Here is a 25,492-nt window from a genome sequence, read left to right as displayed (position 1 = left end):
ACCAAGCTAAGCAGAAAGCAGTCAATGTAGAGTTCTAAGAACTCAACCACAATGGTGCAGGGAATCTGGGTACCTTCACCGCCTCTCAATTCGTGAGCATGATTTTCTTGGTTCCAAAGCCAGAGTAGGGATTCCAACCTGATATAAACCTAAGAGCACTAAATTCCTTTGTGGTTTACCAACATTTCAAGATGGAGGTGTGGGATGTTTTAACCCATGCATCCAAACCCTACAACAGTACTGTGCATGGCTGGCAGCAGATTCATCAGAATGGCCACTGGAAAGCATGCTGATTGCTCAAAAACATCAAGAAATGTGCAGTAAAAACCGTAAAGATAGGCTGCCGTCTACTTTTGCCATGTCAGTGAGCACAGGAGATCACTGCCTAAAACCACCATTTGCATAACCACACAGCAGCCTGAAACCACTTGGAAAAAGCAATGCTGATTGCAAAGGAATACAGATCTGTTCAAAAATCCGTTATTTGGTGTTCAAAATTGCTAAAATCATGGCTCACAAAACCAACAAAAAAATCCAACCTTCTTGGGGCATGTTCCACATTACTCTACTGCAAGAATCCACATCAGTGCAATATTAGCAAGAATCCTATGCTATCAAAGTAAAATCCCCTTTTAAAAAATAGACAGCTGTCAAAATGGGTGCAGTACCGTTGCTCGCCTCCGACAGGCGCTGGCGATCTAAATTCTGACAGGAGAGCTGTATTTCAGAAGCTAAATATGCCAAGCAAGAGAATTCCATCAAAATGCCATATAGAGTGCCACCCAGTGATTTCATGTTGAAAAAAGCTTGGTTTAAGGAGGTATTGCTTATTTTAAAGTTTATAATGTTATATTTCTTTTTTACAAGGAACTAAGTTGCAATTGACTAGAAGGCAGCTTGATGCAGTTCAGACTTCAAAAGGTTTGCTTTCCCATGAGAACCCTTCACACCTCAGGCCTATACACCAGAAGGCAGGATATTGCATGGTCATGTTAATCAGATGGAGAGTGGCACCCTGGTCTGCTGCCCTCAGTCAAGACAATAAACTCTTTCAACTGAATAGAATATGCTGATTTGGGTGTAACTGGTCAAACAACTGCTCTGAGAGAAACAAGACATGTGACCTCTGAGTCAGAGCCAAGCTTCTGGGGGCAGAGATAAACCAATGGGTGAATTCAATTGAGAGCAAATATATGTTTTATAAAATTGCAATTTACAAAGTGTTCCAAGCTGACAGAAATGTACAACTTTGAGAGTCTTAAAATGCAAAATGCACTCACAGTTCAAGACTAAGTTGGACGCCGTGGGATGTTCTGAGGCCAAGCCCCATAATTATTAATATTGTGGATGCAGTGTTTATGCTAGAAACCTTAGAACTTCCAGTAATATGCTCAGAGAGGGGGTGTAGATCTGTGTAAAATTAGGGGCCGGACCAATATTGCAAAACCCACCAAAATCGCAAATCAGTTGTGATTTCTGAACTAAAGCTCTTAGGAAAATTAGAGTTGGACAAGGATGTACCTAATTAATCTATGATGTGTACATGTATTCTCAACAACTTGTTTATCTGGGAAACCTTGTTGTTATGAAAAATGGATTTTCTATGGGAAAACAAAGGGGAGGGATTACAGCTAAGCCATAAACACAGCATCACTCTGACTCACCACTCCTTTCTCCCTTCAGAGGACAGTAAGTCCTTTAATCTATCAAATCCTTAGTGGGTTGGGCATGTAGAGTCAGCCTCCACACCCATTTTGAAAACACATAAAAAGAGACTGCTGAGACCCAGATAAGGACTTCTCTTTCTACTACTCACCGATTCCTGCGAAGCGCTCTGCCAGACCAGATACAGACAAAGACTCCAGAGACTCCAGATAGATTCAGAGACCAGACTCTAGAACCCAGCTCAAGAACCTTAAGCAGGCACCTAACCCAAAAGCTGAACTCTTCTCAGCAGGCCTCAGAATCCAGCAACCTAACCAAACTATTCAACAGCCTTGCCGTGATGTTCACTTCTAGCCCAGTACCCCGTGCCAGAACCGAGATCCAGAGAAAACAGAGCTGTATCCAGAACCAATCAGATCCAGTTCAAGAGGCCAGACCAGACCGCCGTGCAGTGCTGATAGCAGACCAGAGGCCGTGCTGTGAGCCGAACCCAGAGGGCCTGAAACCTGTCCGGTGGCGAGAGAACCGCAGCCCAAACCTGACCAGATCTGTGACGAGGTCCATTCTATTCCAAAACTAGGAGTGAGTATCCAGTCTAGAACTGTACAGAACTAATCTCTTAGGCTAAAGTAATCTTAACCCATCAATTTCAACCTGTCCAGAACTGCATTCAGAATTTTGTGTCCATCCTGTGATTTCAAATCTGTAAAAGCGTCATCTGTCATTCTGAAATCTTGACTTTATTTTTGAAAATCTACCTCCACAAAAACTTCTGTATCTTTTGAACCGCACGTCCTAGAAACAAAATTTAACTGTCATTTTAAAGCTAAGATCCTAAGCTATACAACAAACCAAAAACATTCCTTATAGTTTTTCTGTAATCATGATTCACGTACGTGGAAAAAGTGCTGTGAACTGCAATTTAGCTCAATTTCACCACATGTTAAACATAGCTGTTTCTTGTGTGCAACTGCTGAATTTCGCTTTCAAGTTGATAATCATTCATGAATCATTGCTAGTGTTGACCTGAACTAATCTGAAGTAACTATCACTTATCCTGAATCTCCTTTAGTGAATTAAAATCATTTTTAGCATATTTTTCACTTCATTCAATCACATTTAAAAGGACTTCACCTGCTTTAAATCATACCGGTTCTCTCTAAGCGTGCTGGGGGAAGTGGAATTGAACTGCATTATTAATTGTATTCTTGAAACCTGTGTGTCCTCATTTCCATCTCTTCCTACTGCATAAGGGGGGAGTGAGTTGTCACAAGGGAAAAAGTGATCATATTATCTCTTGTTGAAATGATTTGAAGTTTATTGCTGTGTTGCATTCTTTACCACTATTGCATTTCCTTGAACCGTAAAAGTATTCTCTGCTACCTTATCCTTCCTATTCCAACTCCTCAGTGATTAAAGAGAGTGTGCTATTGTAATATTACCCATTGTTGATCACTATTATATTCATCAGTGTGCTATCAAATATTAATTTATTTATCAAAGTATGATTATATATTGTTTAATTCTTCAAATAAATCTTTTCGTTTGCAAAACAAACCTACTTCTTGGCTCAGTGAGGTCAGGGGGATTCAAAGAGAGGGGCATTATATAAGGGTTCATCATCCAGATTTAAGAACTTTGACATAAAAACATATATAAATAAGGGCTTCCATTGGGCATCCCAGACTAGGCATTGACTTAGTTGGAGTGCTGGATTGAAGTCACATACAGAGTGGGGGCTCGTAGCCGGGACTTCTGGATTAGATCTACCACTTGTGCAGCTTAATACAGTGTGCTAACTGACAGGATACATAAATCCTGTTGGATCACCACGCTCTGTTATGCTGTAAAAGCACGCCTCAAAAGGGAAGGCTCTCAGGAAACGGTCGGTTTTGCAAAATAAAATAAAATTCTGTAAATCAGGAAGTAAATCAATTTCCAGAATGACGACACTGGTAGACATCAAGATAGCGAGAGAGCACCTCTTACATAAGCTATTTGTGAGAGGTGAGTGGACTCGGCAGGACCAGAATATGTAGTTGCAGGCAATCACACAACAGGTCACTGCAACTGGGTTAGATATCTGGAGGGATCAGGGCCCTTTACACGTGGCCCTGAGTGAACTATACATGGCCCCTAAGGCCATAGATGAGCACGACAAGATTGTCAGGATAGCGGCATATTTATATTTATATATTGGAGGCATACAGGACAAATGTGCTGGAGGCCAAGATCTGTCAAGTAGGCAGCTGATGGCATTAGAGGAGGCCCAATCTGACCTGGACTCTTCTGAGCAGAGGCTGCACAGGAGCCAGTAGTCAGAAAATGGTAGTAGACAGTATATCATTAAAATAAAAGAGGGCAGGGGTATCCTGCAACAGGAAAGGGCAGACCAGGAAACCAGAATTCTGGCCTTGCAGAAGGAGCATCAAGAAGGTTTGGACTCCCTACTGCAGAGCCAGAAAAAGCTGGAGCAACAGATAGATTTCAACAGGGCATGCACAAAGCAGGTAGCCACCCTGCAAAGCCAATTGGATAAAGAAAAAGAGGAGAGCAATACATTGATTTTGAAAGACCTGGATACCCAGGCAGAGTTTGATGAAGAGCGCCAGAAAGCTGGTGCCCTGGACGACCTGGCGGCACAGATGCCGGCTCTTACTTAGGAAAGGGATACCCTAGGCCAGGAAGTCTGCCACTTAAAAAAGAAAATGGAATAAAATCACCTGGCCCTCTAGGGACTGGGTGACCTCCAAAAAGAGCATCCGAACTTGTTAGAGCACACCAGGAGGGTGGAAGATGCTCTGGCAAGAAAGGAGCAGGCCAGTAGGGATGGGACTCAGGAGGTAACCCTCCTGCAGCAAAGGCTGGCCCAGTACTCTAAGACTAACCAGGAAGCACAGAGAGAGAATGAGGCTCTCTGCCAGCACAATGATAGGCTCCAGCAACAGGTAGCCATGCCGGAGAGACTGATAGAATCTAGTAAGGCCTTGATTGAGGAACTGAAAGCACAGGCTCTGGCAGGGCAACAGGGAGCAAGGGCTGATAGAGTTGAGGTTCGCTGGGAAAGGGAAACACCTGAGCATAACTTCAGGAGCCCTAGTACCAGAGGCCTCCATCTCTCCCAGTGCTTGGACTCTGCAGTCCCCTGGCGCACATGAGCCCAGGGCCACGGGGATGGCAGATTACTATCCAGTCAGAAGTATGGGGCTCATAGGCCAGTACCCCCCAGGAATGGATGGGCGGGCATCCGGGTATGGGCACCCAAGTACAGTGCAATTTAGTGGGGAACCCCGGGAGAGTAGGCCTTCTAGGGGCATTCTGAAAACCTCTGCCCAGTTAGGTCAGTCGGGGGGGGTACCCATCAAATCCGGGCAGCAAGGAGGAATCTGAAGACTCCCCTGAGTGTCACAGGGCACAGGAGACCAGGTCCCCACATTCTGCCAGCCATTCCCAGGCTCGCAGAATCCGGGAAAACCTGGAAGAGCAGACGGGCACCTCTGGGAGCAGTGCCTCTGAGTCCGAGGATGAATGGACCAGTGTTACACGAACCAAGAAGGCCAATAAGGCAAAAAGGTCCTTGCTTAAGGACCTCTTAAAACAGATAAAAGCAATAAGGAGCGTCATCACTCCTTACCATAAGAACTCCAAGTATTCTGTTTGGGAACACTTGGAGCTCTTTGAGCAAATGATGGAGACTTTCCATTTGAAAGACAGCAGTAGCTGCATTCAGTACGTAAAATGGACATTCTCCCCAGAATACTCCAGTATCTTTGCGGGGCTGGAGGACCAAAACCATTCAAGATGGTCCACATATAGGGCGGCCATCTTGAAACACTTTTCTGTTCACCGAAATCCCCAAGAGGCTCGCAAGGCAGCCTACAATTTGAAATGTGGGGAGGATCAGGTCCCACAAGAATTTGTGCAGGAGTTGAAGCGTGCCTTTGCGCAGACTACCTGCGCACTGATAGCAAAGAATTTGTTAACACTTTTTTCCATGCCTTGCCCAAATACATCATGACCCAGCTAGTGAGAGATTTTCATGAGAAAAGGTCACTAGACTGGGTCATTGAACAGGCCACCCGAATCTATGAGGTGCAGAAGCCCATAGAAAATAAAAGTAATGCTCAGAAAAATCCCAAACCAACCAGCATCCCTGCTGCTGCTAAGGTGGCAGAGGTAAAGGTTGCCATTTTGGATTTGGAGATGGGGGGGCCTAAAAACTTGCCTGCACAGAATAATTCCAAGCCCAGAAGGCCCTCGGGCCAGACACAGAAAGGGAGCCAAGGAGGAAGTGCCACAAATGGGGTCCCTCACTCCCCTGACTATGTAAGTCCCCACTTGTAAACAGCCCCTGGAAACCCAGGAACCAGAAACAAAATCTCCTACCCCTGAAAGTCTGCCACCCAAGGAGCAGAGAGGAGGTAGGAGAAACAAAGGACCCAAACAGACCCACTTTGAGGAGGTACAGATCTTCCAATTTGAAGGAGAGGGATCCTCAGAGGATCCTGGGAAAAGAATCTTCTCCTTCAGAGATGGGGGAACTCCTCCCAAAGAAAAATGGGTCCTAAGGGATTCAAATTCAGACTGGGTAGATGTGGGGACTGAGCTAGCGCCGCTCATCATCCTACCCCAGAATCAACAACATGAAAATCCCCTGGTTCAAACCCATCCTGGTGACTGCCTCCAAGAAGGGGGGGCAGCTCAGAACCGGAACCAGGGGACCCCAAATCTTCTCCATTCTCTAGTTGCCAACTTTTTCTTTCAGATTCCCAAGACTCTCCACAGAATTCTGCCCAAATCTCTTCTCTCTCCATGTCCAAAACCAGAAAATTAGCCCACCAGTTGTCAAAGAATGTGCATTATCTGTGCCCCCTTGTGGAGAAGGAGGGAAGATACTATGCCCCGGTACAAGTACAGGGGCAGGGTACAAGTTTGGCACTGGTGGACAATGGATCCCAAGCTACCCTTCTGTCAAAAAAGGCCTTTGATGAACTGAATTCAGGTAGGGGGGAGAAATAGCAAATTCCTCTCACCCCTCTTCCTGGACAACTCCAGAACTTTGACGAGAAGGAAATTCCCATCGAGGGGACGGCAGATTTGGACATTAAAATTGGGCGACACAAGGTGAAACACCCGGTCATAGTAGTGACTCCAGAGGGCACCCCTTGTTTACTAGGGAATGACATCCTGAGAAGGTTGTCACCACTAATAGATTGCATAAACAAGGTCCTCTGGACCCAGACTAACCGACCCATAAAATTGAAATAGATTGTCAACCATGTTAGTTTAAACGGCACATGCCACATGGTTGAACAAAAATCTGACCAAGTAGAATTTCACTTCCAGAACAACCAAATTCCAGACGTGACAGTAATCGCAGTAGGACAACAGACTGGTGATGGGGGGTCCTCTCTATTTCTGCAAATCAACCTTCCTTCCAGTATAAGGTGGTATTCCACACTGGAAGGAAACACTCTGAAATTCTTTACCAATCCACAATCAGACATTCCCAGTCGAATAGTCCAGAAAGATCTGAAATCAGCTCAGAGCCTGACTGATATTCAGCAAATTGGAGAGCAGTTGTTCATCCCTGTTCAGTTAAATGAAGGCAAGGACTCTGTTCTTGCCCGAGTGTGTGTGAACAACGGTAAGAGCTTCATCAGCGAAGCCATGTTCCGCCAACTCCCAAAAGATCCAGCCATTCCCACATTCAAACTGATAGACAAATGGGAAATGGATCTGGAAACACCCAATTCCAAACATCTCCTGCCAAGCAGGTGAATGCTCAAAATCTCCATTGGCAACAAGAGCGTAGTCCCTAATTGTTGCGTCGTGCGAGACGTCACTGCCGCCTTTTACTTAGGCAGTGACATTCTCAATCACTTTACCAAGGGAAAGCATTTAGGTCAGCTCAACTTCTGCCTTATGCAGTTGAAATTCAGATTGGAGAGGAAGTCACCATCCCAGAAAGGACCCGACAATTCTCCCTGGAAGTGGAAGTTAAAAGAGGACAGAAATTGAAAAACCCTGATGCTTATATTCATCTAAATGCTTCTCTCCAACAGCAAGGGTTGGGGGTAAACCCAATACCATTAGTCAACATAGAACATGACACCATTCCAATAGAGGTGGATAACAGCGACTTAAAGAGTATCACTCTAGCCGCAGGCACCATTATTGGAATGGCGGTTGATGCCTGACATTTTTCCATTGATTTAGGGGGTGAACTGTTAGGACCGATCCCCAAGGACTGTTTTGACAGTGACAATGATGACAACACAACACCGGATAGGATCTTTACCCGGCATGGGGGGAACTTCCTGGTGGACACTTCCTGCCCTTATGGTAAGGAAGATGTGACTTGTGACTTAGGAGGGATGAGGTGATTTTCCAGGTCCATGAGGGCTGCCTCTCCCACCTGAAGCCACCAGTCCAAATCAGCACTCTGACCAGGGACTTCTCCACCCAGCTGGAGGAGGCCGCTGAGATAGCGAAACCAGAAGTCTTTCCAGGCTTCAGGCAGATGGTGGAAGAGAGAGTCAACCTAGCTGATGCCTGTGTGACTCTGGAACAGAAGCAAAAGTTGAAACAAGTTTTCTTGGATTTTCAAGATCTCTTTGCGGTGGACTCATATGACTGTGGTTGCACCGACATCCACACAACAACAATTCCCACCGACCCTGGCATGACTCCAGTGTTTGTGAAGCAATATCGTTTGCCTCTCGCATCCGTGGAGTCCCTTACTGAAATAATTAAGAACCTTGAGTACCGGGGGATAATCCGTCCAGTCCACAACACCTTCAATAATCCGATGCTGGGGATATTGAAGCCAAACGGCCAGTGGGGACTCTGTGCCGACCTTAGGGAGCTCAACAAACGGGTCCATACTTCCCGATGGCCCCTTCCCTACATTGACCAAGGGCTGGCCCAGATCCAGGGGTCACAGGTATTCACTGCAATAGACCTAACCAATGGATACTGGACTGTGCCCGTCAGTAGGGAGGACCAATACAAGCTGGCTTTTACATTTGTGGGCCGGCAGTACACATTGACCCGGACTCCCTTCGGATACCTCAACTCCGGCAATGAGTTCAACATTTTCCTACATAAGGGCATGCCCGACCTGGGTGAGAGGGGTAACCTGGCTTATGCAGATGATGTCCTCATCAAAAGCTCAACTGTGGAGGAACATATAGTGGAGATCCGTTATGTTCTGAACCAGTTGAGGGCCGCCGGAGCAAAACTTTCCTTTCAGAAAGCACAGTGGTGTAGAACCTGTGTTACTTTCTTGGGGCATGAGATTACTCCTCAGGGTCTCTGTCCCCAGGAAAAGAAAGTGGAAGCACTCCAGAAACTGAAAGACCCCAAAACTCTGCAGGAACTAAAGAGCCTCCTTGGACTGAGTAATTACAGCAGAAAGTTCATTGAGGGCTACCCAGAGATCACCAGACCCCTGATTCATCTTTTGAAGGGGAGGTCAAGTGGGAATGGGGTCCAGAACAATCCGAGGCAGTAAAACAGCTCAAAAGAAGCCTCTCACAAGCGCCTTGCCTAGCTTACCCTGTCAGAAACAAGGAGTTTTTCTTGGAGACAGGGTTCTCTAATATATGCTTGACAGCAGTATTATATCAAAAGCATGACAAGGTCAATAAAGTAATCTCCTATGCTAGTAAAACTTTATCCTCTGTGGAGGAAAAATTCAACGACTGTGAGAAGGCACTCCTGGCAACGGTGTGGCATTGAAGAATTACCGCGCGTTTATCCAGGGGGAACACATCATAGTGGAGACTCTACACCAGCCTCTGTAATATCTCCAAAGTGACCGAATCCGGGCCGGAAATGTGAGTAATTCCCGAATTACTTCCTGGATTCTGTCAATACAAGGCTTTCCTGTGGAGCTCAGATATGGCCAAAACAAGAAGAGTCCCCTCGCGCAAGGTCTGGCGGACTTGCATGATTGTGCCAGAGAAAACTGTCTCGAGGACGAAAATCTAAAAATCAAGGACAACATGGAGGCATACCTCAATTCCACCCACAAAGTCTTTGAAGAGGACAAGTGTATTGGAATGCCCACTGTTTATGTGGATGGATGTTCTTACCATGTTGATAACAACGGGGAGAAAGAACTTGTGGCCGGCGTAGGGAATGCATGGGTGAATGAGTCCATAGAAACCTCTGCTGGGTACAAGATTGGTCCCCGAAGTAGTCACGTGGCAGAGTTGATGGCTGTGCATCAAGCCATCCTCACTGCTGTCCAACATCAACTCCACGAACTGGTCATCATCACAGATTCGGATTATGTATGGAACGGATTCGTGGAGCACCTGGTTAATTGGAAAACCAGAAGCATGCTATGTGCTAATAACAAGCACTTGAAACATGGGAAGTTAATCCAAAATATTGATGATCTGGTCACCTCGAATGGGTTGACCATCTACTGGAAAAAGATCAATGGTCATTCCAGTAGCGGGACCAGACAAAACTGGAATTGACTTAGCTGATCAGCTGGCCAAAACCGGGGCCATCCAAGGGGATCTAATAGAGATCGAGTCCTTGTTGGGGGAAATCCAGGTCACTGCTATAACTAGGTCCCAGACAAATGCTCACAATGATCTTTCAACTGCACAATGGAGTAAGGAGACCCCAGATGCTGATTTGATTACGGCTCAAAAAGGGGATCGAATAATTGGTAAGTTTTACCAACACATTGCGGACCGTGAGAACTTTCCCCTGACGGATACCGATTACATTGGGAAAGAGTGTTGATGAAATGTCAAAAAATGTTCCGAATCCAAAACAGTTTGTTGGTAAGGAAATCCCAAGCTGGTCATGATCAGTGGGTGGTTCCTACCTCATTCCGAAGCCTGATGTTAAGTCAGGGGGTTTCATACAACACTTGAAATCTTAAGAGAGGTTGCGTACCGGCCACACATGGGGCAGGACCTCGACCAATACTTGAAGGGGTGTCTCGTGTGTGCACAATTTCAGCCAACATCCCTCACACACCGTGCGCCTCTCCAAAAGAGGGGGATGACACTGCCATGGTCAGATTTACAAGTCAACTTTATAGGGCCCGTGATACACCCCTCTAGGGGGAATAAATACATGTTCACGGTGACATGCTTATTTACTAAATGGGTGGAATGTCTCCCGGCCCCAAACTGCAAGGCAGAAACAGCAGCTGCCCTGATGATCAACCACATATTTTTGTGTTTTGGACTCCCCCAAAGGATTGAGTCAGACAGGGGTAGTCATTTCACCAGCAAAGTAATGACAAAGATGTGGGAGATACTGGGGGTTAAAAGAAAGCTGCATATTGCTTACCGGCCAGCCTCTTCCGGTGCAGCTACGAAAGAGGATGTCATCTTAGAGGAAAGGACTTATGTAATGAGGGGTCTATGCCTATTGGGTGTTACCAAGGCATAACCTGTCCTCCATTTTGGTTTTGGCTGTAACTCCCTTAAGTTAGTTAGTTAGCAAACAGAACTTTATTTTTTAAAAACAAACTTGTTTTGTGCTAAAGTTTGTTTCTGTTTTCTTTGCTGCTGTGGTGTCAAGTAGTTAAGAATAACTGCATAATAGTTGCCTCATTGTCTTTAATATAGTCTAACGTGAGCGGGGATTATTCATTGTGATTCAAATGTTACCTTGAAATCCTTCCCCGGGAATCCTTCATTTCACCGGTTCCCCAAGGCGATCTTAACGGCAGCTTACCCACGAAGTCTATGAGATATTGCGTAGGTTACTGTATGAAATTGAACAGCTTCTTTATGACAGAGTCTGTGTGTGCGTACAGTCGTGCTGCACATGATTCAATTGAACCTCACGCAAAATCTTACTGGCAGTTTGTCATCTCCCCACCAGCCAGTGACAATCAATCATTTATGGTGAGCACACCATGCCTGTCTCTCGTCCCATCGCATGGTCGGCACTCCAACCCTGCTGTGGTGTGGCACCCCGTGGGAGCATGGCATCTCCCAGGGCTCGTGCTAGGGTCACATGTTGGTGACCATGTGACTCAAGCATAATAAAAAGGACGAGCCAGGTACAGCTTGTCAGTTGCTGTAACGGAACCATGCCTGCCTCGTGTGATCATTGCAGTGCGATGCTGGTGCTGCATAGCAGGTGGAAGGCCTGCTGCTGCAGGACCCTCCACACGGACTGTGTCCCTGCTGGGCAACACTGCCTGTGATGTGGCCCCCCCATGTCAGTAGAGCCCCTGTAGGGCAACTCTACGTGTGTGATGCTGCAGAGCCCCTGCTGGGCAACCCTGCACGTGAGCGCCGGGGTGCCATTGCTGGGCAACACAGGCGCTGTCTCTGGTGTTGGCCTGGGTTCCGCCAGGCCATGGAAGAGCATGTGTGCTCACGCGCTGGCAGGGTGCCCCCCTGTCAATTGATGTCAGCTGGGTGCCCCCAGCCTTGGTCTACCTGGCCTGCGGTCATAACACCCACCATGCCTCCCAAGGCCTGCCAATAGGTACCTGAAACACTTGTGTATAGGCGCGTTATAAATGCCATATCATATCATAACAATCCTTCTTTCTTCTCTTGGCCTCTCTCTCCCACAGACATGCACTCCCCCTCTCTCCCTCTGACACAGCATGTCGCCCTCTCCTTCCGCCCACAGTTTCCCAGCCCTCTGACACCAGTGGGCCTCTCGATCGCCCACTTTCTCCCTAGCACTCGTTTTCTCACACGCAAACACACACCCTCAATTTCCCTGCCTCTCCCTCTGTCTATCATCCTCTTTATGGATTGTGTGCATATGGCGAGGTATAAGCTGCTGCTAGTTTGTAGTGAAAGGAATTTGAAATAATTCTGGATTTCATTAAAGAAGTTGCCTGAACTCTGAATTCCCTGTGAGCAAACTGTCAGATAACTGTGTGACGCGGGGAGGAACAGTGGCCAAACCAGGAAAGGTTGTGCATGGCTATCTGCTCGTCTGGACTCTAAGAGCTGAGAAACCGCATTTATTGGCAGCGTCCCACCCCTGCCATGTTTCCCCTGCCCTACACCTTTCTGGAAGCTACACTTGTTCTGGTCCCACTGCCCACCCCCTCGGTGTGTTTCCCTGCAGTACGCAGTGAAGCAAAGGCTGAAAGATCCGATTATGTGGCCGGGAAAAGGGACTAATCTGAGTGTGAGGGTGAGAATGAGTACATTGTTCATAACTCATAGTTCCCTGACCAACCCAACAGTTGTGGCAAGTTTTCCCAAAGTTCATGCGCTTGTGTCCCGTCAGTGCAATTGTCAACATTTGCAAGAAAAAGTGCATTAAAAAAGTGTTAACACAAGCAAAATCACCACACCTGTTTGTTTTGAAAAAATGTAAATGCCACATCCCATTTATGCATGGGGCACACAATACACAACGGATTCCTACTGAATCTGCTTGCATTTAGCAGGCGCCAAAAACCGAGAGGTTCCACAGGAATACATTGCTTTTACGCCAGTACCACAATGTCACGCTGGAGTAAAACCACATGATTTTGCAGGTGGAGCGCTAATGTATTATGGGCATCCCGCTCCATGCCCCCACTGCACCTGCAAAAATCCCCAGGCGCCTGTCTTTTAGTACCTTTGCTTTTATGCTCCAGGGGCAAATTTTGTTACTCCATCATCACATAAATGAAGGGAGGTCTTTTTCGCCAAAGTGCAAATTGAATGGAGGTGACTCGCTCCATTTGCGCAAAAAGGTCTCCACGTCATTTTCTAAATTTCGGAGAACGCTGACAGGCAAGGGCTAAACCTGCCGGTTCCGGGAAAGCACATCTTCACACTACTTATTGAACAAGTGGAAATGCTTCTTACGAATGATGATTCCAGGAGGCATTTAAAAGGCCTCCAATGGAATCCACCTGCTTTTAGCAGGTGCAAAAGGCAGGCAGAGTTCGTAAAAATCCATGGGTTTCAAACCAGCAACACAATTACATGGTCGAATTAACGCTGGGAGGATAGCTTAGGGGCAACGCGTTTGTCTTTGAAGCATAAGAATGTATAAACAAGACCTGCTTGGAAACTGGTCTCTAGTATTACGCGCATAATTAAGCCGAGCATTTTTTGCAGGTGCAGTGCCCCCACTCTGCAAAAATGAAGAAAATCCTCAGGATTAGAGAACCATTTTTTAAATGCAGGTATTACATTACTCTTAATGTGTTAAAACCTCGTGCAAAAAGGGGTATGAATCCAAAAGTGTTTGCATTCATGATAGCCGGAAATTCTTCGGAGGCTTAAACCCAATACACTCCTATGGAAACGCCTTTTCTTAGCACCTATTAAGAGCAGGCGGGTTCCACAGCAACCCATTGGCAATGCTGTTTTCCCTGAGTAAATAACAGGCAACGCTGCTCTCTTTGTAAACCATAGTGTAAAAGAGAGTATTTAAGGCATTTTGCGTGTTTCAGCACTTTTCTTTTACAGTACATCTGGCAAATGTAGAACATTGCATGGATGGGCACACAAGTCCACGTAATTGCAAATATAGGCGATGCCCTCCATGCAATTACGACATTATAGATGATGATAATGATGTGTTATTTATATAGCGCCTTAATCCAAAGCACTTTACAGAGCACATATTTATATACAATATCACACAACCAAAATTGGTACTCATTTATCGACCTCGGAAGGATGAAAGGCTGAGTTGGCCGTGCCACTGTGACCTGCAGATCAAGCTCAGATTGCAGTAGCGAGTGCTCAACCCACTGAGCTATCTTACCGGCCACGAGGGTCCCCGACTATGGCTCGAAAGAGGCTGAAGTGTCCTTGAAAAGTAATAACAAGCGAGGAGATGCGATGCATGGCTACCTCCCTAATTCGAAGCTGTTTCTGGATATACATGCATTATTTGAGCAAGATACAACAGACAGAAAATAGATGAAAACGAAATATATATTTTAAAATATTATTTTGGGATTTTGAAACATGTGTCTATCACAATTATCGACTGTGAGTGCTGGTGACTGTCTATTTTCCGTGACAGGTTCTCACGGAAGTCAAACCACGTCAACTGGGTGCCTTCGTTGAGGACAGGAGTCCAGAGGCTGGTTGTTCTTGCAGCTGAGTACCTTCGTTGAGGACGGGAGCTCAGAGGCTGGTTGTTCTTGCAGCTTGGTGCCTTCGTTGAGGGTGGGAGCTCAGAGGCTGGTTGTTCTTGCAGCTGAGTACCTTTGTTGAGGATGGGAGCTCAGAGGCTGGTTGTTCTTGCAGCTTGGTGCCTTCGTTGAGGGCGGGAGTCCAGAGGCTGGTTGTTCTTGCAGCTGAGTACCTTGAGGACGGGAGCCCAGAGGCTGGTTGTTTTTGCAGCTGAGTACCTTCGTTGAGGACGGGAGCTCAGAGGCTGGTTGTTCTTGCAGCTGAGTGCCTTCGTTGAGGACGGGAGCTCAGAGGCTGGTTGTTCTTGCAGCTGGGTGCCTTCGTTGAGGACGGGAGCTCAGAGGCTGGTTGTTCTTGCAGCTGGGGGCCTTTGTTGAGGACGGGAGCCCAGAGGCTGGTTGTTCTTGCAGCTGAGTACCTTCGTTGAGGACGGGAGCTCAGAGGCTGGTTGTTCTTGCAGCTGAGTACCTTCGTTGAGGACGGGAGCTCAGAGGCTGGTTGTTCTTGCAGCTGGGTGCCTTCGTTGAGGACGGGAGCTCAGAGGCTGGTTGTTCTTGCAGCTCAGTACCTTCGTTGAGGACGGGAGCTCAGAGGCTGGTTGTTCGTGCAGCTGGGTGCCTTCGTTGAGGACGGGAGCCCAGAGGCTGGTTGTTCTTGCAGCTGGGTACCTTCGTTGAGGACGAGAGCTCAGAGGCTGGTTGTTCTTACAGCTGGGTGCCTTCGTTGAGGACGGGAGCCCAGAGGCTGGTTGTTCTTGCAGCTGGGTACCTTCGTTGAGGACGGGAGCTCAGAGGCTGGCTGTTCTTGCAGCTGGATGCCTTCGTTGAGGGCGGGAGCCCAGAGGCTGGTTGATCTTGCAGCTGAGTACCTTCGTTGAGGACTGGAGCTCAGAGGCTGGTTGTTCTTGCAGCTGGGTGCCTTCGTTGAGGACGGAAGCCCAGAGGATGGTTGTTCTTGCAGCTGGGTACCTTCGTTGAGGACGGGAGCTCAGAGGCTGGCTGTTCTTGCAGCTGGGCTGCAGCCATCCTTTCGAGTACCACCAGGACTATGAAAGGAGCTCATGAAAGCGCAGACAACTGTTTGGTGCATTTGGATCAAGAGTTGGGTTTTTTAGCAAAGGGAAAGTCAGATATGTTCAGTGAGTCAGGCACAATTCCTCCCATGAAGGTAAAGATGGATAAAACCTCCTCGACACCGGATCTTATTGTCGCTGGGCAAGGATTATCTGGAGAAGAAGCCAGTTTCATTGTCCAAGAACAGCTGTCAGATCATCCGCTGCAAATGCCTGAAAGACACATAGCGGTGCTCCTGCTTCCGGCATAGGTGGAGCATCAGGGTGGGGCACTGGACTAGAAGCATGTCTATTTTTGTCATCAGAAATCTGGTTGCGAATGGAAAGTACTTATGAGTAATCATGAACAGAACAAAGTCAGTCAAAAGCGATTGGTTTGCTAGTTTGAGACAGATTACTTTTTTAGAGCAGGACTAGTGCAGAACGGTTTCATGTGATTTCAACTAATTACATTACAGAGAATGCTGTAATAACGAAAATGTTACAATGAAAACATATTGATTTTTAAAAAGAAATTTGGGGGGTCCCCCTCCCAAATTTTCTGTTTCCCTATGCTTCTAAAATCTTCCCCAAACCCCTCTCCACCTGTTTTAGCCCTTACCCCACACCACATATACATTTTAACCAAAGCATTTATATTTTTCGTTATAACATTTTCGTTATTACAGCATTCTCTATAAATTGTATTTGTTAAAATCACTGCATACCGTGTAGAACATACTGCCTTGCAGCTGGTAGCAGTATGATATGATATGGCATTTATAGCGTGCCTGTACACAAGTGTTTCTAGGCGCAACAGGACAAGGTGGGGAACAGAGGGAGGACAAAACAACAATCTTACTAGTCCCTGTGTCATTCAGATCGCGCAAGTGTGGGGAGTGGATGGGGAGAAGTGCCAAAAATGAATGGAAGGGAGGGTGGAGAAGCGCAGGTAATCAAAAAGTGCAGCCAACGGGTGGTTCTTAAGTGCAGAGAGAGGGCACTGTAGGGTTTTTCCATCAACAAAGTTAAAAAAAAAATATATAAATCAGCACCAACAATATTTTATAGCAAACAACAAACGCATACATTAGAACCCCTAAAGTTAGAGAACACACACAATTTAAAACTACAATTCCTTAGTCCTGAAATAATCTAACATATAAACATGAATTAGACAATCAAACCGGGATATAACCAAAATGGAATTCCTACTGTTATCGGAACTGGGCTCGGGATTTCAGGGCTGCAGTAATATGCTCGGATAGATGGTGAATACATGTCAAATCAATCATGAATTGTCTATTGTAAGCAATGAATATACAGTCTATCTCTCTCTCCTTCACCCTTTCTCTCTCCCAGGGATGGTGTCAGGGCCTTTTAACCTTTTCAAATGAAAGGGCCCTTAAGCCTCAGGTGGGCCCCAAGCAACTGCTCCCATATTGCCAATCAGCAATAGATTCCTTGCTATATTATTTTAGTTTGGGGGCTTTACATGTGTGCTTTTTTGCGCTTGGGTTTAAAGCTTCATTTACTGGAGCCCTTCAGGTTGCCACGTGCACTTTACTGTGCTTGCGTTACAAGTTTAATTTGCTGCACCCTGCAGGCCATCAATGATGACCTGAACGGCTCGTAATGTGAGCGCTGCAAAGTGCACATTTAAAGGGATGGTCTAGTAAAAAATTTTATTTAAAAAATAGATAGGCAACATAAAAAAAAATACTAGCATTCTCCGTTTTAAAACTTCCTATGTAAAATTTTGAGCTATTCAAGCTCAAAATTCGCAAAAGCAAGCACATGGGCGCATCCATTTTGTGAAATGGAGGCCCTCCTGTGCTGGCTTTTGCTTTTGCGGCACTAATTAAGGAAAAGCCAGCCAGCTGTAGTAAACAAAGGCTACCGCTGGGTGGCTTTCCCTTCATTAGTGCTGTAGGCGGAGGACGGGGACCGGAGACCAGAGCAGGAAAGCTGCAGCTGAATCTCGGTAAGTGCTATTTATTTTTTTAAAAAAATTAAGCACTAGCTGCATTTTTTTTTCTAAGTTTTACGGGCTGGAGGAGCCCGGAAAACTTAGAAATAAAACTGTAGCTTTAAAAACGTATTTATGTTTGCGGTCGCTTTTTAAGCGACCGCAAACATAAATACAACGTTATTGTGTTGGAAAACGCTGCGGTTTTTCTTTCGAAGTTTCTCAGGCTCCTCCGGCTCGTAGGAGCCTGAGAAACTCGGAAAGAAAAACCGCAGCATTTTCCAACACAACCACGTTGTTTCTGCCTGAATCTGCTTTACCATTTGGGGCTCTCGGGCTCCCTACAGGGAGCCCGAGAGCCCCAAATGGTAAAGCAGATTCAGGCAGAAACAACGCGGCATTGCGGAAAACAACCGCGTTGTTTCTACCTGAATCTGCTTTCCCATTTGGGGCTCTCGGGCTCCCCACGGGGAGCCCGAGAGCCCCAAATGGGAAATCAGCTGCAGGTAGAAACACTACGCGGCATGTAAACATAACCGCGTGTGTTTCTCCCTTCTGTGGCTTTCACTTTGGGTCTCCGGTGCTGGGAGCACTGGAGACCCAAAGTGATAGCCACAGCAGGCAGAAACACACGCGGTTGTGTTGGAAAACGCTGCGGTATTTCTTTCCAAGTTTCTCAGGCTCCTCCGATCCGGAGGAGCCTGAGAAACTTGGAAAGAAAAACCGCAGCGTTTTCCAACATAATAACGTTGCATTTATGTTTGCGGTCGCTTCAAAAGCGACCGCAAACATAAATACAACTTTTTTAAAGCTGCAGTTTTATTTCTAAGTTTTCCGGGCTCCTCCAGCCCGGAAAGCTTAGAAAAAAAAAACGCAGCTAGTTCTTATTTTTAAAAAATAAATAAATAGCACTTACAGAGCTTTCCTGCTCTGGTCTCCGGTCCCCGTCCTCCGCCTACAGCACTAATGAAGGGAAAGCCACCCAGCGGTAGCCTTTGTTTACTACAGCTGGCTGGCTTTTCCTTCATTAGTGCCGCAAAAGCAAAAGCCAGCACAGGAGGGCCTCCATTTCACAAAATAAGGAGAATGCTAGTATTATTTTTTTATTTGTTGCCTATCTATTTTTTAAATAAAAAGTTTTACTAGACCATCCCTTTAAATGAAAGAAAAAACCTGGGTGATTATCACGAGACAGCAGGGATCTGAAAAACTAAATGCCCACTGAAGAGCTATACATTCTTCTTTGTCAGCAAAGGGCGGATTTGGAGGAACCGGTGTGAAAAAACAAGCTGATAATCAGTGGGCATTCTGTGTTTCAGCTCATTGCTAGTTGGCCGCCTCATGATAATCGCAGGTTATTTAACTCTGGCTGTATTTCTCTCCATTATGTGTGCACTGCATGGGTGCCCCAAACGGTTTTCCAATCTAAGCAAGGGGGAGCCCCAACAATCATGCTGATATGAACATGCACACTTCTTCAGGCGGGCCTGCTCTCTCCCTCTCAATGCTTTACATGCTTCTCTCTCTCCCTTCCCATTTTCTTTCTATCACTGAAATTAGGCACCCCATATTATACCTCTTTGCTGGGAGTGATCACCACAACACTTTCTTTTTTGTCTGACAGTGGTCTACATCTCTTTCTTTCCTGGCACTGGGCTACATCCTCTCTTGCCTGGCAGTTGACTACATCGATTTCTTTCCTGGCAGTGGGCTGCATCTCTTTCGGTGAAATGAAATTATATTTTATTTATATCACGCTCGTACACAAGTGTTTCAGAGCGCGACCAGGCAGAAAGGGAGGGGAACAAGGGAGATAAAAAAAACAGAAAACAGCGATCTTACTAGGCCCAGTGACATTTAAGAAAGCGCATGTGCAAGGGAAAGGAAAATGGGGGAAAAGTGCTGGGTGGGGGGGTGTGGAACGTGCGAAGCAGAGGAGAGAAAAAGATAAATAAATATTAAATAGAATATATAATAAATAAGGGCTTTAAACCATGGTAGTGCAGCCAGCAAGTGGCAGGTGAAAGTTAGTCAGAAAGGTATCTCTGATAAGTGCAGAAGAAACGTGGGAGGGGAACTGTACGGGTACAGATACAGAAACCCTAGTGCAGATGGCGGCCTGGAGGCAGTGCAGGGGGGTGCAGGGTGAGCAGATACCTGGGCCCAAAAGAACAGAGGGTGGCCAGGTGCACAATGCCATGAGAGGAAACAGATCCACAGGGGCGAAGGGGGGCAAAGGCAGAGGCAAAGAGGAAGGTCTTGAGAAGTTTCCGGAACCGAAGATGTTTTTCCTCAAGTTTCAAGGTGGCCGGGAGGCTGTTCCAAAGGGAGGCACCAGCCGCAGACAGGGATCTACCCCCTGCTCGTTTTTTTGCAAAACAACTAACCCTAAGGGAGTTTGAAGTAGAGGAGCGAAGGGCTCGAGAGGGGAGGTATTTCCGGAGGGATAGTTGAAGGTATTTTGGACCCAGACACCAGAAGCCTTGTGGACAATGCAGAGGGTTTTACATTTAATCCTTGCATCCACTGGGAGCCAATGAAGGGATTTCAAGGCTGGAGAGATACGTTCCCAGGGCTTGAGGCCAAGGACAAGTCTCGCAGTCCTGTTCTGGATTAGTTGTAGAGGGCGGAGAGTGGAGGCAGGTAGATTTAGGAAGAGGCTGTTACAGTAATCCATTCTTGAAAGAACCAGAGCTTGGGAGACAGTGAGATTTTGAGGGAAGGAGAGGAAAGGTAGAGTATCTCTAAGGAGGTGGAGTAAAAAGTTAGATTTTTTGGAGACATCAGAGATGTGTGCGGAGATGGAAAGTGTAGAGTCAAAGATAACCCCAAGGTTCTTATTCGCGCAAGTGGGGGTGGGAGGAGGGCCAAGGGAGGCCGGCCAGAGAGTGAGAGGAAAGGATGGAGACGGTGTACCAATAAGGAGGATCCCAGTCTTGTTGGCATTTAGACATAGTTCATTGGTGGCACACCAATTTTGAATGGCGATTAGTCAATCGGAGATGAGGGAAGGAGAGGAGGAGGCTGAAGGAAGCCTGAAAATGAGTTGGGTATCGTCAGCATAGCGCTGGAAAGTTGAGCAGAACATTGAGATGCTGTAAGCAAGAGTTGCCAGGTATTAGTTAAAAAGCCAGGGCGAGAGGATAGACCCCTGGGGAACACCACATGTGGAGAGGGAGATAGAAGATAGGAAGGACCCAAGTTGTACCTGGGAGGGTCGATCAGAGAGAAAAGAGGTCAACCAGGCCAGAGCCTGATCAGTGATACCGAGGTTGTCACTAAGAAGATTGAGCAGAACGGTATGGCTGACCGTGTCAAACGCAGAGGAGAGGTCAAGTAGGATGAGGACAGAGGGAATGTTAGAATTGAGGTTGGAGAGCAGGTTTTCACGGATGTTCAGGAGAGCAGTTTCCGTACTTCTGGCAGCTCTAAAGCCAGATTGGTGGTCATGGAGGGAGCCAACAGAGTCAGAATGGAGATTAAGCTGAGAGATGGCCAGCTTTTCCAGGAGCTTGCCCAAAAAGGGAGTAATCGTTCCTGATAGTGGGCTACATCTCTCTCTTGCCTGGCAGTGGGCAACATCTCTTTCTTTCCTGGCAGTGGGCTACATCTCTCTGTTGCCTGGCATTGGGCTACATCTCTCTCTTGTCTGGCAGTGGGCTACATCTCTTTCTTTCCTGACAGTGGGCTACATCTCTCTCTTGCCTGGCAGTGGGCTACATCTATTTCTTTCCTGGAAGTGGGCTACATCTCTTTCTTTCCTGGCAGTGGGCTACATCTCTCTCTTGCCTGGCAGTGGGCCACATCTCTTTCTTGCCTGGCAGTGGTCTACATCTCTTTCTTTCCTGATAGTGGGCTACATCTTTCTTTTGCCTGGCAGTGGGCTACATCTCTTTCTTCCCTGGCAGTGGGCTACATCGCTCTATTGCCTGGCAGTGGGCTACATCTATTTCTTTTCTGGCAGGGGACACCATAATAATCTTAATTAGTTGCCATGGCGTTAGCGAGCACCACAGATCCCGTCCCAACCGCTGGCCTCTCCCTTTTCTGATAAGTGATATGGGCACCATATAAGTATCTCTCACTCCTGGCAGTGGGCCCCAAGACTCACCCTTATTGTTTTCTAATAAGGCACTCCAATTTTACCTCGTTATGTATCTTTACACAGCAATATTCACCAAAGCTCACTCCTACCAGTGCTCTGCACCTGTGATAATGTTATTTGCCTCCAAAAGGTGAGTCGGGATGACGGGTCTTGTCATATGGCGGACATGCCTCTGACAGAGCATTCGCATGTGGGGTCTGGCAGGTGACTGACTCTGCCTCCGTGCGATCTGCCTTTGAGGTGCATTTACCCTTCTGAAATTCTCCCAATATTCCACGGCCAAGTCTTCCTCTGCCACCCAACTGTACCCTTTGTTACCCGTCAAAATAACATATCAAACTCTAGAATTTAATCCTCACAGGAGTTGCAGTCTTGGTAGGTGGAAAAAGTTCCGTTCCTCGATTTTGCCGATTCCGGATTGCACAAAGGACCTTAGAAAAAAGGAAAAAGACAAAGGTATTAAACATGGGATCTGGAGACTATCAGGGAAGAGCATGTCACGTGTAATTTGCAATTTGATATGTAGAAAAACAACCAGGCTCGAACTGGCCAATCGGGCAATAGGGCAATGCCAGAACCACAAATACAAAATGCGAGTGTGGGCCAGTTTTTTGGTCAAAGTGGGACAGTTCCATAAGTTAATTCACCATGCGGCTAGTAGTTTTGACCAGTGTTTTTGAATACATATTCTTTAAATGCACAATTTGCATCACATTTTACCAAAAACCTCCCCTTTGGGTACTACTCAAAAAGTCTGTCACAAAGGGAATTAGTTGCCATTTGCTACTGTGTGCCATTGTTTCATTGGTGCCCGGGACAATGTTATGTCCCAGTCCGAACCTGACAACAACTACCTTTTTTATTTACTTTCCCTTATTATTTATTTATTTGCATTTATATAGCGCGCACGCAGCCCGGGGGCATCAATGCGCTCTTACAAGATAATGGCTTAGTTACAATACACAGAAATGCGGCTGGGTTACATTAGCTCAGAGATAACATGGCTTGTTTGAATTACTTAGGTAGGAGACTTGGTTACATTCGCCCATAACTAAGCTTAGATCTGAAGTATTGGTCACACTTGTGATAGTGCAGGACGGGTTACATGTTGAGCTGCATATCATGGTTCATTGTAAATAGGATATATTTGTTTGGCGCATGACCAACATGGTTCACTGTGAATAGTAAACGTTAGTTCACCATACTTATAGTGGCCATTTTAAGCAAACAGTCTGATTTTGATTGCTTTGTGGAAAGTGAGATGAGAAGGTTCGGTTCTGAGGGCACGTGGCAGGGAGTTCCAGTGTCTGGAAGCAATGAAAGGGAAGCTTGTGCCACCACCTCTGGCCCGTTTAACTCTGGGAACAGGCAGTAGGTTGGTGAAGGGTGTTCTTGTGGGTGTGGCGGTGTGAGGAATGATGACTCTTTGAGATAGGTAGGGGGATACTTTGTGGTAGATGCATTTGTGCATGAGGCAGGCGTTTTGAAAAGGATGCACTGGTGGACACGCAGCCAGTCTGCTTGCTGTTTGGCTGCTGAGATGTGTTCTCGTTTGGGGACCCCAGAGCAGCTCGAAGGGCATTATTCTGAATAGTTTGGAGTTTGTCCAAGTTTTTGGTCAAGGTACCCGTGAAGAGGATATTACAATAGTCCAGCCTTGAGCCAATTAGGGCTCTAGCAATTGACATGCAATTTGAAGTGGAGAGGAATGATCTGGTGGCATTGAGGAGTTTGGAGTAGTAGGCTGGCGAGGTAGAGATTTTGCGGACTTGTCTAGATATAGTTAGGTTGGTGTCCAAGTAGACTCCCAATGTTTTGTTTGTTTGTTTATTTATTTATAGCGCGAACCAGACCCGATGGTATCCGGGCGCATGTACAAGAATACTTTAAGCTTATAGGTTACAGTTACACATTCCAAGTAGATACAGGATACATTGACAACAGGATAATGGTTACCCTACAAGTTTGTACACCAAGTTATATACAGAGTTATATCCACAGGTATTTGTACACAGAGGTGTATACACAGTATACATAGACAGTCAAAAATCAAGGTAGAGTAAGCGGGGGAGATGAGCATGTAAATATGCGTTCAGCTGCAGATTAGCAGGTGGGTAAAACGTAAGTGGTCCTAGTGTCGGACAGTTACAGGTCGTTTTCTTTGAGCCATTAAATACAGTTGAGTATGAAGTCTGAATAGGATTGGTCAGACCTTAAAGATGATGGGAGGGAGTTCCACAACTGGGCTGCTTTGACAGGGAAGCTGTTGCCTCCGGCAGTGCTCAGTTTAAATGGGTGCACAACTAGCTGGTTGGTATATGCTTGTCTGGTAGCTCTATTTGAGGTTCTTCTTTTGAACCTTTCTGTTAGGTATTTGGGGGCTAAATCATTAATACTTTTGAATGTTAGTGATACGGTTTTAAGTTTATTTTGTCCTCTCTAGAGAGCCAATTAGATTGTCTCCTGGTATTTGAGATATGCTCTATTCTTGGTATTCCTAAGGCGGCTCTGAGGGCATTGTGCTGCAAAGTTTGGGTTTTTTTTGCAGGGTGTGTTTATTAGACCCTATGTATACTGCGTTACAATAGTACAATTTGGATAACACCAGAGCTCTTGATAGGGTGAGGCAGCTGGTGTGGACAGGTATGGTGTTGCTGCTCTAATCAATTTACAGGTGTATACGGTACTAGAGGCCATCACACTCGCCTGCTTTGTTAGGGAGAGGCAAGAGTCGAGGTAAAAACCTAATGTTTTTGCCTCTTTTGCTACTTTAATGGTGTTGCCATCTATAACAAATGATGAATAGTCATCATTCAGTCTTTTGATATTTTGTGTATTCCCTAGTATGATGAGTTCCGTTTTGTCATCATTCAGGCATAGACCATGGCGGGCCATCCATGCCTGGATGATAAGATATATCTTATTCACCAAGGCCAAATCCTGTCCATATTCCCCCGAAAGTGGGATGAGAATCTGAGTGTCATCTGCATAGTTAGTGCAGGTGACACCCAGAAGGTCCAGATCATCAAACAGGGGCTTCGTGAAAATGTTATACATGGTAGGAGAGACGCATGAGCCCTGGGGAACACCACATGTGATAGGTACTGGGTCAGCTGCTGCAGAGGTAGAGAAAACCCTCATAGTTCTGCCACTTAAGAACAACTTGATCCACGCAATGTCATGTGTGGAGAAGTGGGCCGCAGATTCCAGGTGGGTACAGAGCACATCATGATTCCAGGTGGGTACAGAGCACATCATGATCTACCAAGTCAAATGCCGTTGAGAGATCCAGTAGGAGGAATAAGGTTGTTTTTCCAAGGTCTCTCAGCTCATCGACCTGGGTTTTGAGATCGATAAACGCGGTTTCGGTACCGTGCTGAGGCCTGAAGCCTGATTGTCACGTACCTAATAGTTGATGCAGCTCCAGGAATTTTTGGATCTGTAAGTAAGCCACTCTATCTAGTATTTTTAACAGAAATGGTACCGTTGTGATTGGCCTGTAGTTAGTTGGGATGGACGGGTTCAAGGTTTGCTGTTTAAGGATGGGGAAGACCCATGATTGTTTGAGGTTGCCTGGTATTGTGCCTGATGTAAAGGAGGCA

At 46.3% G+C, this 25,492-nt stretch overlaps 1 protein-coding gene across 2 annotated transcripts in view; it reads right to left on the bottom strand.

The window, feature by feature from the left end:
* Nucleotides 1–25,492, bottom strand: part of LOC138451431 (leucine-rich glioma-inactivated protein 1-like) — a 332,589-nt gene that overhangs the window by 104,182 nt on the left and 202,915 nt on the right. For both annotated transcript variants that reach the window (XM_069604910.1, XM_069604911.1), the window contains one exon: nt 22,250–22,321. In XM_069604910.1, the coding sequence (XP_069461011.1) occupies nt 22,250–22,321 (72 nt within the window). The remainder of the gene's footprint in view (nt 1–22,249; nt 22,322–25,492) is intronic.

This window comes from Ambystoma mexicanum, chromosome 1p (assembly GCF_040938575.1).
Source record: "Ambystoma mexicanum isolate Mex_15411 chromosome 1p, UKY_AmexF1_1, whole genome shotgun sequence".
Lineage (NCBI taxonomy): Eukaryota > Metazoa > Chordata > Amphibia > Caudata > Ambystomatidae > Ambystoma > Ambystoma mexicanum.
The sequence above is the reverse complement of the archived record's forward strand: the minus strand, read 5'-3'. Positions and strand labels throughout refer to the sequence as shown.